This window comes from Vicia villosa, linkage group LG7 (assembly GCF_029867415.1).
Source record: "Vicia villosa cultivar HV-30 ecotype Madison, WI linkage group LG7, Vvil1.0, whole genome shotgun sequence".
Taxonomy (NCBI): Eukaryota; Viridiplantae; Streptophyta; class Magnoliopsida; order Fabales; family Fabaceae; genus Vicia; species Vicia villosa.
The window spans coordinates 79,058,676-79,072,544 of record NC_081186.1 but is presented as its reverse complement, the minus strand read 5'-3'; the positions used below and the strand labels follow the sequence as shown (position 1 = coordinate 79,072,544).

Below are 13,869 nucleotides of genomic sequence, written 5' to 3'. Positions count from 1 at the left end.
CTTTTAACTTCAAGGTTGGCTCTAACTTTGCACTGATGTATGTCACCTTCTTTTGATTTTCGTCTCCGAGATTTACTTCTTCGAGTGGGTCTTGAGCTAACATCTTTATGTTTGGCGCCATTGGATCTTTCTCAAATCCCAAGGGCTCTTCATCATATATTGCGTCCAGCCTTTGATTTATTTCTTCGCCTGAAATCTTCTCGTCTTGAACTGTGTCGTCAGGAGGGTGAGGGGTAAAATGTATCCCAGGGCCTGGTGCTTCTAGCTCTTTTTGAATGGCTTCGACAGCCATGCTTGATAATTCGGCTTCGAGAGCCGCTTTTCTTTTGTTCTCGGCTACATAAGCCGAAATCTTTTCAAAGAAAGATGACTCAGGCATAATTACCATCTTCGTCCCAGCCAGTTGGTCGTATTGCTGGTAATCCTTCGATAGGTTCTGTGTCATCTGGACCGTCCATTATTTCTCTGTTCCACTTAAATCTATTTGGGTGTAAGGATAAATAATATAAAGCATTTTTATTTGGGGAGTATATGTCCTCTGCTGCATGGCATGGCCCTATGTTGGCCAAATTCCTGTCGAAACTGGTTTTGTTTACTTGGTTGACTTCAGCCATGTAGTAACTTTGATCTCCTTCAATTTTTTCCACTATACCATCTTCTCTCCAGATGGTTAGCCTCTGATGCACTGTTGAAGGTACTGCGGCAACTCCATGGATCCATTCTCTACTTAGCAAAAGGTTATAATTTGTCTTTGTTGGTATCACCATGAACATAGTTGGCCTTGTGACCGAATCCACAGTTAAATTCACTTGGATAACTCCCAAAGTCTGCCCTATTTTGCCTTCGTAGTTGGACAAGACCATGTTATGTGTCCTTATATCAGTGTCGAACATACCGGTCCTCTTCAGCATATATTGGGGCATTAGATTCACTGCTGCCCCTCCATCCACTAAGACTTTGTTAATGCCAACATTTTCAATCTTAGCCCTTATGTAAAGTGGTTTCAGATGGTTTCTCATGCCTTGGTCAGGTCTCTCAAAGAAGGCATTCTGTTCTTCGACAGCCCCGTTGTTTAGCACATAATAACACACAGGTCTGTGTTTTGCCATCTCTTCTGCATCAGCTTCCTCGCAATCTTCGGCTTCTGTCTCTTGGTTAAACTCGTGAGGGAGCACTGATACAACATTGCAATTGAAATTTATAGATGACACTCCGTCTGAATCGAAGTCATTTGTCATTCTATCATCCTCCTTCCAAGGACTGGAGTGCATATTTTCCTCTTCTTTCTCATTTTCAGAACTGAATAGCTTGCGCTCTAATGGAGGTTTGCTTGATCGTGCCCCCTGCATTGGGATTTTGGTGCTGCTAGACTCTCCGACCTCCTTTGCCTTGTATTCTTTCTGGGCTTTCTTCATCCTCTGATGTCTTCTCCATTGGGATATGGACATAGGATTTTTACCCTTGTAATTCTCCAACCTGTACATCTCTCAATTTGAGGTCTGGAATTGCTTTATATAAGCCATTGCAGTTCTTCCCCCTTGGTCCCAACTTCGCCACTTGTTGTTTCTTGCACCATCTTGCGTCCATCTATCCATGGGTATGTCTGTCGGAAGCTTGAATGTCATTCTTTGAGCTTTAGGATGAGGACTATCAAACCTTTTTGATGATGTTCGATTGTCGAACACATACATGTTGGGACGGAGTCCTTGAGACTCCTTACCAGTGGTGAATAGCGTTCTTTCGAATGATTGTTCCATAAGGTTATCATAGACCGCCCCGCATCTGGGACACATAACAATCTCTGTCTTCTCCTTGTGACACCTAACTAGGAAACCTACCAGGCTTTCTTCTGGCCTCGGATACACCTTCAGCAATAGGTTTCCTCCTCTCCAGGGCTGTTCCATCCTTTCTTGTTGGGCCCTTTCATAGTTATCTTGGACCCTTCGATTCAGCATGATCGAGCATCTTGGACACATTAGCATTCGTTCAGCATTTTTCTCATGACACTTCCAGAGATAATCTTTCAAACTATCAACTTTCTGAGAATTTCCATAGTTTTCTCTTTCCCTCAACAAACATTTCTCTAGCTCCTCTACTTCAGATAAAGGCTGTCTAACATTCACCATGTTGACACCTGTTGGGGAAGCTTCAGAGATCTTTATCTGTTGGAGTTTCACCTTGAGGTCTTCAGTGGCCTCGCTAGTTTTCTCCTTCAAATCTTCAGTGATTTCGGTCTCGACAGATTCTTCAACGTCAGTATTGAAGGCTGCATTGTCATTTAGGCTCTCAGTAGCCTGCTTTCCAGATGAAATTACCTCCCATTCAGCAATATCAGTTTCAGACACATCCACCATGTTGACATCCACTGGTTCAGCATAGTTAGTGTCAGCAACATTCAGGGGGTCTGCATCAACCTTCATGTGATTTTTTGCCTTATCAGCGAATTTCAAACGTCCATCCTAAATAGCATTCTGAATTAGATCCCTGAAAAGAAAGCATTGTGAGGTTTTATGGCCTAAAAAACCATGATATTTACAAAAGCCTCGTTTTTTCCGTTGTTCCAATGGAGGAACTTTGGAATTAGGAGGCACTATCATTTGGCCATCTTTTACTAGCAAATCAAATATTTTGTCACATTTAGTAACGTCAAAAGTGTAGGTTTTCTTTGGAAATTTATCGCTTTTATCATTCTCGACTGGATTTTTTCCATTCGAAGGGGTGAGCAATTTGCAAGAGTAAGGTGGTGCTTCTTTTAATTCGGCTAGGTCTATTTCGACCTCTTCGACGCTGTATGAATCTTCGAAGGGTTCACCTTCAGCATCTTCAGCCTCAATATACGCTACCCTCTCCTTTTTGTAATTTTTATTCGCCCTGGCTTTTTCGGCTTTTAGTCGTTCGACTTGTCGAACTCTGTCTGCCAATTGGGCCATATCCCTTAGGTATTGAGTGTCTAACTTCTTTCTAATTGAATAGTCTAGACCGCCTGCAGCCATTTCGACTAATTCATGTTCTGAGACAACTGTGAAGCATCTTGACTTTAACAAGCGGAACCTGTTTAAATAATCATCTATGAGTTCTGTGAATTTCCTCTTGATGTTAGCCAACTCTTTCAAACTTATCTTGGTTTGGCCCATATAGAATTGTTCATGGAACAATCTCTCCAAGTGTGCCCATGCATCTATGGAATTTAGGGGTAAGGTAGTAAACCAAGTAAAAGCATTTTTTGTTAGCGAACTAGGGAAATATTTAATTCTCAAATCCTCGTTGCCGGCTAAATCACCGGACTCTATCAAATATCGGGCTATGTGTTCTACAGTCGATTCACTAGTGTCCCCTGAAAACTTTGTGAATTTAGGAACCTTGGTACCTCTTGGTAATTCCGTTTGCATAATATATTCTGCTACGGGGGATGTGTAGTTTGGACGTTGTAGTCCAGTATTAAGGCCGTTATTGGCCATAATTCTTTCTATCATGGCAGTTAGGTTATTTTCTGTTGCCATATTCTCTCTCCTAACCCTGTGGACTACTTCGTCTGGATGTTCGTTCCTACCAACTATCCTTAATCTGGGTCTTTCTTCGATAGTCTCTTGTTGGCCAAAGTTGGTCCTTCGATTCGGATTCTCTAGATCTACCACTTGGTTTCTTTCAACAGGTGGTGGCCTAGGCGGAGGAACTACATCAACGGGTGTTGGCCTAGGCGGAGGAACTACATCTTGACCATGTTCCAAGACCGGGTCTCCCTCTCGATAAGGGGGTTGGTTACTTCTTCGCCTAGTTTGTGGGAATCCCATAAAATCTGCCATTCGATTTATTTGTGATGATATTTTTTGGAAGGTCTCTACATTGTCCTGATTAGTCCTAGTCATGTTTGCTACTAATGGGGTAAAGAGTGACCCTATTTCTTTAGCAAGAGCACCTAGCATATCGTGGTTACTTGCGTTCATCTCCTGCCTAAATGCTGTTTGACTATTGGTAGTTAAGAGAGGCATTTGGCTTGATGGGCCTGAATTTTGTGCGCTTCGGCCTATCGAACCCATATTAGGCAAAAATGTCGTGGCATTAGGCGCAGTATACATAGGTCCTGCCTCCTGTAATCCTGTCATATATGAATGCGGCATTCCATAAGGATTTCCAGGCCTCCAACCCTCGAATGCAGATGAAGATGGTCTCGTTTGTGCCTGTCACATGAGGCATGGTGGTCGAACTGGAAATTGGGATCGTTCCTGTTGGCCCTGATGTGTTTTCGGGCATGGCTTGGGAACTAACTATAGCCGCAGATCCTCCCGAAACGGGTATTTCCTGTTCTTGTGACGTAGAAGTCGAAACATTTGTAATACTTGCTGCTACTGTTCCTGACCCTTGTGGGGGATCTTGATCTCCCCTTCCACTGGTCGAATTGACCATTTTCTTGTTGTACCTTCGTTTAGGAATCGGTGGCGCACTGTTGGTTAATTTACCGTTCCTAAGGTTCATACAAGGTCTTGATATGTTCTAGACAAAATAAAACAACAAATTAATGACAATCTGTTTTGACACCGTCCCACTGAGCGTGCCAATTTGTTTACGGTGATTTCCGGTAAACAACCGCTAGTCTTCCAAACTATAAAATATACTTTGGTTACTCGCAGGATCGACTAGATTGATCCTAGGACATAGTCAAAAAATTGTCTTTCATGATAATTTGGTTAATATTTGTTGATTTGTTTGGCTTCGAAATATGTTTAAGAAATAAACAAATGAAATGTAAAAACTAACAATCACCTTGTTATACACGTAAATATAACTTTGGCGAAAGGCAAAATAAATATAAATTGCAAGAAACTTAAAGTGCAGGAACGTAAATTGCATAATGTAAATTGCTTCGAAGTAAATTTGAACGAAAGACAAAAGTTCAAGAATGTAAATGGCTGAAATATAACGAAAGATAGAAAAACTGAAAAGATACTTGCATAAAGATGAATACAAATGTATTTAAAATGGTGTTGGTGTCATACGTACATTTCTCAACGAACTCGTTCTCTTAACACTTGATACTTGAGTGATTTGTGAGTGATTTGTACAAAATGAACACACTAGATCCTGATATTAAGACCCTTATTTATACTAATTTCGACCCTAACGGTCCTACACTAACGAAATGCCACGTTGCTCACATGCATATGCTTCGAATCCCTGGGGCGCCATCTGTCCTTGTTCGGTTACACAGAATGTTTCGAAATTCAAATCCTCCCGCCTGAATTCTCTTTCGATACGTGGCAACGTGATCTAAAATGAGAATGCCACGAAATACGCAAAGCTTCAGTACCCTTTATATTTCGCAAAAAATGCTTAAGTCCCAAAGACAACTTATTTCGAATCAGCTTCGATTTTCATCATCTTTACTTCAACTTAAATAACCTCCTCGAATCATGGCCATCAGGAGCCATTTATTCTCGGCAATGGCCATCAAAAGTCATTCTTCCTCGAACTCTAATACTTCAAGGAACTTTTTCTTAAATCGAAATCTCCAGCTAACAGCAGGATGGGCAAATTCTATCTAGGTTACTCATGTTCCTCAACATGCTTTGTGGAGTACCCATCAACTATCTTTATGGTCATCCAGTTATGGACATCGTTTGATCACCAATAAAGTATTCAACTCCACATCTAGGGTTCATAGTGGTTTCAGGTCGAATGGTGGTATACACCACTTATCACCATGAGAATAACTTAAGACACTTTGCTTAACATTCTATGTAGTATTCTCATAGTGAGTCAATCTAATATAAATATTACTCCTAATATTCATACCTATGTCAAGACTTGATAACTCCTTGTCCATGACTCATGAGATGTGATCATCAGTCTATTTACATAATAGACTCAATGTTTTAATGTGATCATCTAAATAAAATTGCTATGAAATAGCTTCAGGGGTCTCTTCAGAGATGTATCTTCGAATTAACCTCATAAAAATTTGAAGTTGCATCTCCGAATAAATTTTGTTAAAAATAGTATTTTATTCAAAGATGTATCTCCGAATAAGTTTAATTTTTTTTAGGGTTTTCAGAGGTGCAACTCACTCCATAAAGATAAAAAAGAAATTCTCTAAAACTATTGGCTTTTTCCACCAGACTTTGGGAGGCAGCATTTTCGAGGCCCATTGACTTTTGAAGACTAGCGACTTTTCTTGGAAGGTTGGCAAGAGGAATTTTAGAGATTTGATGTGTCACATGTAGACGCGGCAATACCTAAGACTAGAAATCTATCCGGGGGGGATTGTCTATCGTGACATTACCCATTACCCTCCACTGAAATCTAAACCACTCAATTTTTTCATTATATAATTAAATAAATAATGTTATTGAAAATGAATGGTTGAGATCACGGGAGAGAATCTGCCCCCAAATCTATCTCATTGTGACATAAATTTCGACAATACCATTTACGAGAGCTTCAACATCTTCAGTTTAATCCTTCGAGTACTTTGTCCTGACCCAGGGGTGGCCCTGAGCACGAGCTCACGGGGCGGGAGCCCAGGGCCCCATAATTTTAGGGGCACCAAAATTTTTTATACCTATATATATATTAAAAGAGAACTTTCTATTATAAAAGTATTTGTTAAAATTTATTTTTTTTCAAAAATACTGGCTAACAAATATATAGGGGCACTACAAAGTCAAAATTAATAAAAGAATGTAGAGAATTTGGATTTGTAAATGCTAAGGCTAGTGCTGAAAACATTGGGAATAAAATGGAGATTGAATGTGTGTTTATTCCAAAACGTTAAATTCATAGAAAATAACACTATGATGAAATTCTCAACCCCACAATTGAATCTTGAGTCCGCTAAAGAGTCTTTTCGAAATCACTATTTCTTATATATTGTAGATCAAACAATTGAATCACTTGATAGAAGATTTGAGCAGTATATCACATATGAAAATATTTTTGGATTATTGTTTAGTATTGAAAGGCTTAGATCATTATCTGATATGGACTTGAAAGCATGTTGTAAATATCTTGAAACTTGTTTAAAACATGACGATTCTCTTGATCTTGATGGTGAAATTTTGTTTGAAGAATTGAAAGTTATTAGAGAAGTTTTAACAGTTGAATCAAATCAAGCTATATGATATTGAGTTCTTAAAAGTCTTTTAATTGTTTTCCTAATGCATGCATAGCTTATAGAATGATATTAACTATTCCTATCAGTGTTGCATCTGCTGAGAAGAAGAAGAAAAATAAGTCTCTTTATAGTGGTTTATGTTTTGATGAAGTATAAACATTTATTTAAAGATCCATACTTGTATTCTTTTTGCACAATGTCAAATGAAAATGTGTTTTTTATCAAATTATTTCTTTTATCCTTATGTATTTATTGTTAAAAAAAGTTTATAGGGGCACCACTCTTTTAATTCGCCCAAGGCACCCAAATTCAAAGGACCGGCCCTGTCCTGACCAATAACCTCGTTCAATTATAAAAATTTTCCATTTGCATGTGTCAAACATGGAAAATGAGATATTGGTAGTGTATGAATATACTGGTTTTTCAAAACGACTTTCTTTTGTATTAGTGTATTTTTATTTTTCTAGAATAATGGTAATGCTTATTTATATTTTTCAAGTCGCGTAGACTATATTTCTGGGTCTACTTTTTTCATCCTATCTCTTCTTATATTTTTTTGGATGATTCTTCTTTTTACCTTTAAATGTAAACACAATTTTTTTGGGGTTAAATTTGAGCCTAGAGAATGTGAATTGAATTATTTTACTTCTCAAATAATTTTAACAGATATTTTTTATTTAACCCTAAAAAAATTGTTTTGAAAAAAGAAAAAGTTTCTATTTAATTAATTCGTAGCTAATCTCTATCAAACAAAAATAGTTGGAGATTTGTTGGGGATTAACTACAATATATGCCCTAGCACGGATTGAGTGGCTAATTATCTTCGCAAAAAATTTCTAGCAAAATTCAAGCTAATATTAAATTATTCCTAGCTAAACCACAACAAAACAGTAGCAAAATTTCGAAGTTGAATTTATACTTCCAAACTAAACAGCTACAATATGACTACGAAAATATCATAACAAATCTCAAGCTAAATATTTAAAACAATTTTACAACTATTTTTATTTTTTTTAAATAAATCTTAATTAAACTAATTTATACTTTTATAATTATTTAAATTAATTAATTTAATTTTTAAATATAATATAATTTTTACTTTATTACTAAAATGAAATACACTAGTCATTAAATAAACAAAAAAATTAATTTTTTTAATATATTTAACAACACTGAAACAATAAACATCACAATAATATTCTAAAATCAATTTTTTAATATATTTAACAATACTAAAACATTATACATTACAATAATATTCTATTTTATTTCCAATTCAGAAATCACAACTTAGGTTCCATATTAACTCTTCCATATTAACTTTGGTTTCCAAAATAGATTGGAAAACATTCTTTCACCTTGTATCTCCATGAGTTTTTTCAGGCACTTCACTTTGCATGGGTGCTTTTGGCATGGATCGAATCAATGAAAGAATTAGTCATATGACTCCTAAAAAACACATACGAAGAATATGTTAATTATGTAACCTACATTCATGTTAAACATTACACATTTAATTTTTAAATTTTAAAAACTTACAACAAATAACTTCGACCGTTGAGAGACATATTCTCCATCTTTTTTCTTATGAACTCGAGCATACACGTCTCTAAACGAAACTGTATGTTTTAACTCCTCCTCCTGCAATTCACATTTAAAAAGTATTCATAAACCACAATTTACATTATAGAATCAACAATAAACAACAATGACAAATTGTAAACAAAGATGTTCAATGATTAGCCGCCAAAAGTGAAATAAATGCTTCATTTCTATATAGATGCTCATGGAAAAGTTAACAGCATATAACAAATAAGTTTCATTGGTGTGTTAGAGTTATGATTCAGATGTATAGATGTTTTAGAATTTGGACAGGAGGTTCAGGTGTTAACCACCAGTTTATGCAGTTATTCTTCTTTTTGATCTATGATGTGTTATAAATACTAATGTTATTAATGGTAGCTTTGTGTGGTTTGTATTTTTTACTTGTAATTTGAATGTAAGGAAAGTGAGTTATGCACCAGATTTGCGTCTTTAATAATAAAGCACACTAATTAATTGAAAACTAAAGCAAAAGTAATGAAAGAAACAGAACCAGAAGTAATTATGAACAAAAACAATGAAAGAAACAGTACCAGAACCATTTGATCATTTTAACTATAATAAAGTGCAAATCAGCCCCAAACATTAAGCTCATAAAATCTCATCAGAACTTACCATCCTTTTCTTATGTTCACCTAAATTTATTGAACCTCCTGTGTGCAACACCGCATCCGGTAAGGCAGCCCTGTTTTTTGGGGTCATACAAGAACTCACGAATGAACATACATAATATATGAGAACTTTTTACATAATATATGAGAACTTAAGAAAAACAAAGTACAGTCCATATATGGTTAGAATCAATATGTGCACTATCTTCCATCATAAAGAATTTGAAGAGCCATTCCATACTAAAAAGATACACATTTTAAAAAATTAGACACTAAAATTAGACAGTTAGTTAAATATCATTAATAGCATTAGAGCCATCCAATTCTGTCACGTAGTGGAAATATGAGTGCAGCAAGATTCTGACTCAATTTAAAACAGACAATTATTAATAGCATTTTTTTTATTTATGGTATAAACAAGTTTTGTCTCTATCCAAACTAAATGCCACACATTTAACATCATTCTCTAAAAAACAGTGATGCAAGCAGTTAAGATAACATTTACATTTGGATCTATTTTCACAAATGATTAATAAACCTGCAAGAAGAGATACAAATGATTAATAAACAAAATGTATATAACATCACAGCTATTTATTTGAAACCCAGACTTGAGTGTAATTGAAACAAAGAGTATAGGAATTAAAAATATCATTATAAAAATAGAGATGACTATTTTTAAAGCAAATGTTATGACCATGATTTTTCATTTTATTTTATTGAAAGAAACCCACTTTTTCGTTTCTTTTCAAATTCAACATCTACTATCTTTGGAATATAATAGAAAAGGTGAAAACTACTATTTGATGTTGTCACCTCCGGAAGAGTATAAGAAATTACATTTGCTTATGAATAATCCAACCAACCCCTGTTTTTCCTAGACTTCACTCTCAATTCAATCCACAATTTACTTCCTTTTGTTTATTTGTTTAAATGTCTCCTGTATTTCTCGTGACTTACATACAGAATGAGGGAAAAGATTTGAAATTATGGGCAACATGGTAGAGAACACACTAACTGCAAATTTTTCAGTCCATATTTCTAACTATGGTTTCCCCCATTTCATTTCTCCATTCAGTGAATTTCATTTGTAAGTTATAGCAGCATACAACATCTCAGTTTATGAAACAATCAATCACATGCATACCTGAGATTGGTACCAGATACAGACGGTTCCAGAGTATAAACTTGCCAGAATCCTGCATTAACAAAAGGTAATTCTAATAATTAAAATTTCAAAAAAAAAAAAAACATCAACAGTAGAATCATATAACAAACAACAACAATTAAGCCTAATCCCAATAAGTGGTCGGCTACATGGATCAACTTTCGCCATATAATGTTCTATCTAAGACAATGCTTCCATCCAAATCGTTAATCTCAATATCTTTTTTAAAAGTTTCTCTCAAGACCATATAACAAACACCACTAATAACTATTAGTGACTAAATCTCAATAAACCATCCTAGTAGAACCCATGCTTGAGACATATCTAATGATGAAAAAAATTGCAGATATTCCTAATTATAAAGTTAGTCAGGGACCATCATAAATTAATTTCAGAAACTACACGACGCGGCAAAAGGTGAAGCACTACCATGGTTCCGTTGGATGTAGATCCACACATTTCACTCTTTCTGACCTCTGTGCAAGCTTTCGCTGATCAAATATTAAGCAAACACATTAGCTTAATCCACATTAACCTCGGTTTCGCAAAATCTAACATCGGCAAACAAACAACGAATCAAAATTGAAAGCAAACATACCTTGATTTCGAGTCTGAGAGGTTACAAACACAATGCAAGCAACAAACAAAAACCAAAATGAGTCAGTTACACGGATTAACACTAGATCCCATAGAAATTCAAATCGTAAGAGCTAGCTAAACAAATCGGTAACCTCGCATTAGAAGTTACCGATACCAAAACGATTGAAATCAGAAAATCGAGCAGAATTGGATCAGATCTAAGGTTGTACACAATGCGGAATCGATTGAGAATGAACAACAGATCGAATAAGAAGGTTACCATGATTGAAGATTGGTGATTGAACTAGCCTCTGCCGTGATCAATCGTCGGAGATCAGAACGCGAATTCTTCGTCGACGAGCTCAGTGAGGAAGAGAATGGCGAGACAAATGTTTTTGTATTGTGGGAGATCACAGTGTAAATACAATGGGGATGAAAAATTTGCAGTTAGTGTGAGATTACGGAAATGCCACTGGATCTATAATTCGATGGAGTGTGGATTGTACGGAGATCTGTGAATGTTATGGATCTAACAGATATTATGTAGGATTATAGAGTAGTAAATTCAGTCCATATTTCTAACTGTTACAGGTTAATGAATTAACTATTAACTATCTCTATCTCCCTCCCTGAAACTAACAACATAGTGCACATGGATGTAGTTTATACAATATGATATAAAACTAAGGTATTGTAAATCATGACAGGAACAACTATTATCCAGAAATTGAGTAGTTTATGCATTAGTTTTAGAGTATCAGAAATAAACACAGTATTCTTCCCTAGGCTACTCATAACAAGAAAATTAAAGTGTTAAAATTCCCTAGGCTACTAAGCTACATAATCATAGGAGTATACTATGAACATGTCCTAAGAGTATCAGAAATAAACACAGTATTCTTCCCTAGCACAACAAAGAGAAACTAGAAGAATAAAACAGAAGAGAAAAAGAAGAAAACCAATGGTGGGAGAGAGGTCATGAAGTGAGTTTGATATAAAGCTGCGAAGAAGACTACTCTTGCCAACACCATAATCACCAATCAACAAAACCTTAATCATAGCCACTATTCCCAACTTTTGAATGAATCATTTCGCCATGAATCATTCAGAGACTTATATGGGATCAATTTACTACATACAAATGTGGAAAAATATGACTCAAATTTATAAGTTTTTGTATACTTTGATAATCTTTATTTCTCTATTTCTTGTTGTAACCTACAGAGGTAAGTCATTTCTTCACACCAATTTTAATTGTTATACCTACAAAATACAAATATGGATAAATAGGACTCAAATTTCAAGTAAAGTAACCACTCTATGTCAGTATTCAAGCCTTTATTACTAATCATCAATCTCTGCAATTCAAAGTGAAACTAATGCATCTTCACATCCAATTTTGAGAGATCGAAAAGTGATTAATTCTAAAGACTGCAAACTGATTTTGATATGTTCAGTAGCTCTTGTTAAGAATTCATTTTGCTTCTAGAATTAATTCTATTTTAAAGCAATAATTTGTAGCTTTTGCCTCTCAAAGTGATTTTTACACTTCACTTTAAACTCATTCTAACTAAAATCACTTATATCAAAATCAGTTTTCGCCACAGTAGAGTTTATGTTTCATATAAATCACTTTTCGACTCACTAGAACCAACATAACATAATCAATTAACTTAAAATCAAATAACATATAACCAAGCATATTATTATGGATCTTCACTCCCAGCAATTGAAAGCGAAGCTGAATATTCCATAGACACGAAAGTCAAAACTAACCTTCGGATGTAAGCCACAGAACTCTCAATTGAAGAAGCGATTTCCGAAGAGAAAGTTGCAGCAGCGATATGATGGAGAAGCAGAGATTCCGATGGGAGACTTATCCTCACGTTTGCGACAAGAGGCGGTGATTTTGATTGATGAAGGGGAAGTCGCGGTTTCGATGACGGAGAAGTAGTGATTTGGATCAGAGAAATAACGGTTTCGATGGTGAAAAGTGATTTTGATGGAGATTTTCCATCTGTGAAGGAAAAGTGATTTTGAAGAAAAAGTGATTTAGGGAAAAGGGTTTCGTGAGATTGTTTATGATAAGAGTTTTTTTTTATTAAAATAATAATTTTGTCTGAAAGAGTATGTCTTAGGAAATCACTGTATCGAATAATATTTAATATTTCTATTTTTGTTTATGTAATTAGAGTTAAATAGATGTTTTTTAACTTGAAATCAACTATAAAAATAATTTGTAGTAAAATTTGGTAGCTAATCTATTATATTCTTGTAGTGATTCAAACATTTTTTTCCGACAATTTTGTTTATTTATAAAGTAATAATAATCTATTTTTTTTAATTATATTGAAGAATGAGCATAATAACAATACAATGTATGAAGGCAAGTGATATGCATAAGTAACTCTTCCTCTTTACAGTTACAAAATTAGTTAGAGTTGTCAGTGTTAATTGCTAAGAAACACTATGGTGTAGTAGAGTGTAAGTGGTTTATGCCATAACATCCATATACACTATGGTGCAACTCACCCATTTGTATATAACATCTCTTGTATTCTTCATATAATAAAAATACACTTCCATATAATGCTCAATTCAGCTCTCTTAATATGGTATCAGTCTTCTCAATGAATGAATGAACATCCCTCTTCGTCTCATTCACTTCTCTTCAACAATTTGGAGCTTTCTCATATATGCATGATCAAGTGATCTTGAGCTTTCTTTCTTTTCTGATTATTTGTAATAAGTTTATCATTCTTTCTTGTTAATGTATTATCAATTGCAACTTCATCTTTCTT

The 13,869-nt window shown here is 35.2% G+C and overlaps 1 protein-coding gene across 1 annotated transcript; it reads right to left on the bottom strand.

Moving 5' to 3' along the window:
- Positions 1–8,203: 8,203 nt before the first annotated feature.
- LOC131619438 (uncharacterized) lies at positions 8,204–13,604 on the bottom strand. Its single transcript, XM_058890532.1, has 5 exons — positions 13,601–13,604; positions 12,845–13,187; positions 9,326–9,395; positions 8,648–8,749; positions 8,204–8,557 (listed from the first exon to the last, which is right to left on the bottom strand). Exons 1-5 carry the CDS (start codon positions 13,602–13,604, stop codon positions 8,543–8,545), a joined length of 534 nt encoding a protein of 177 aa, XP_058746515.1. The 3' UTR covers positions 8,204–8,542.
- Positions 13,605–13,869: the final 265 nt, after the last annotated feature.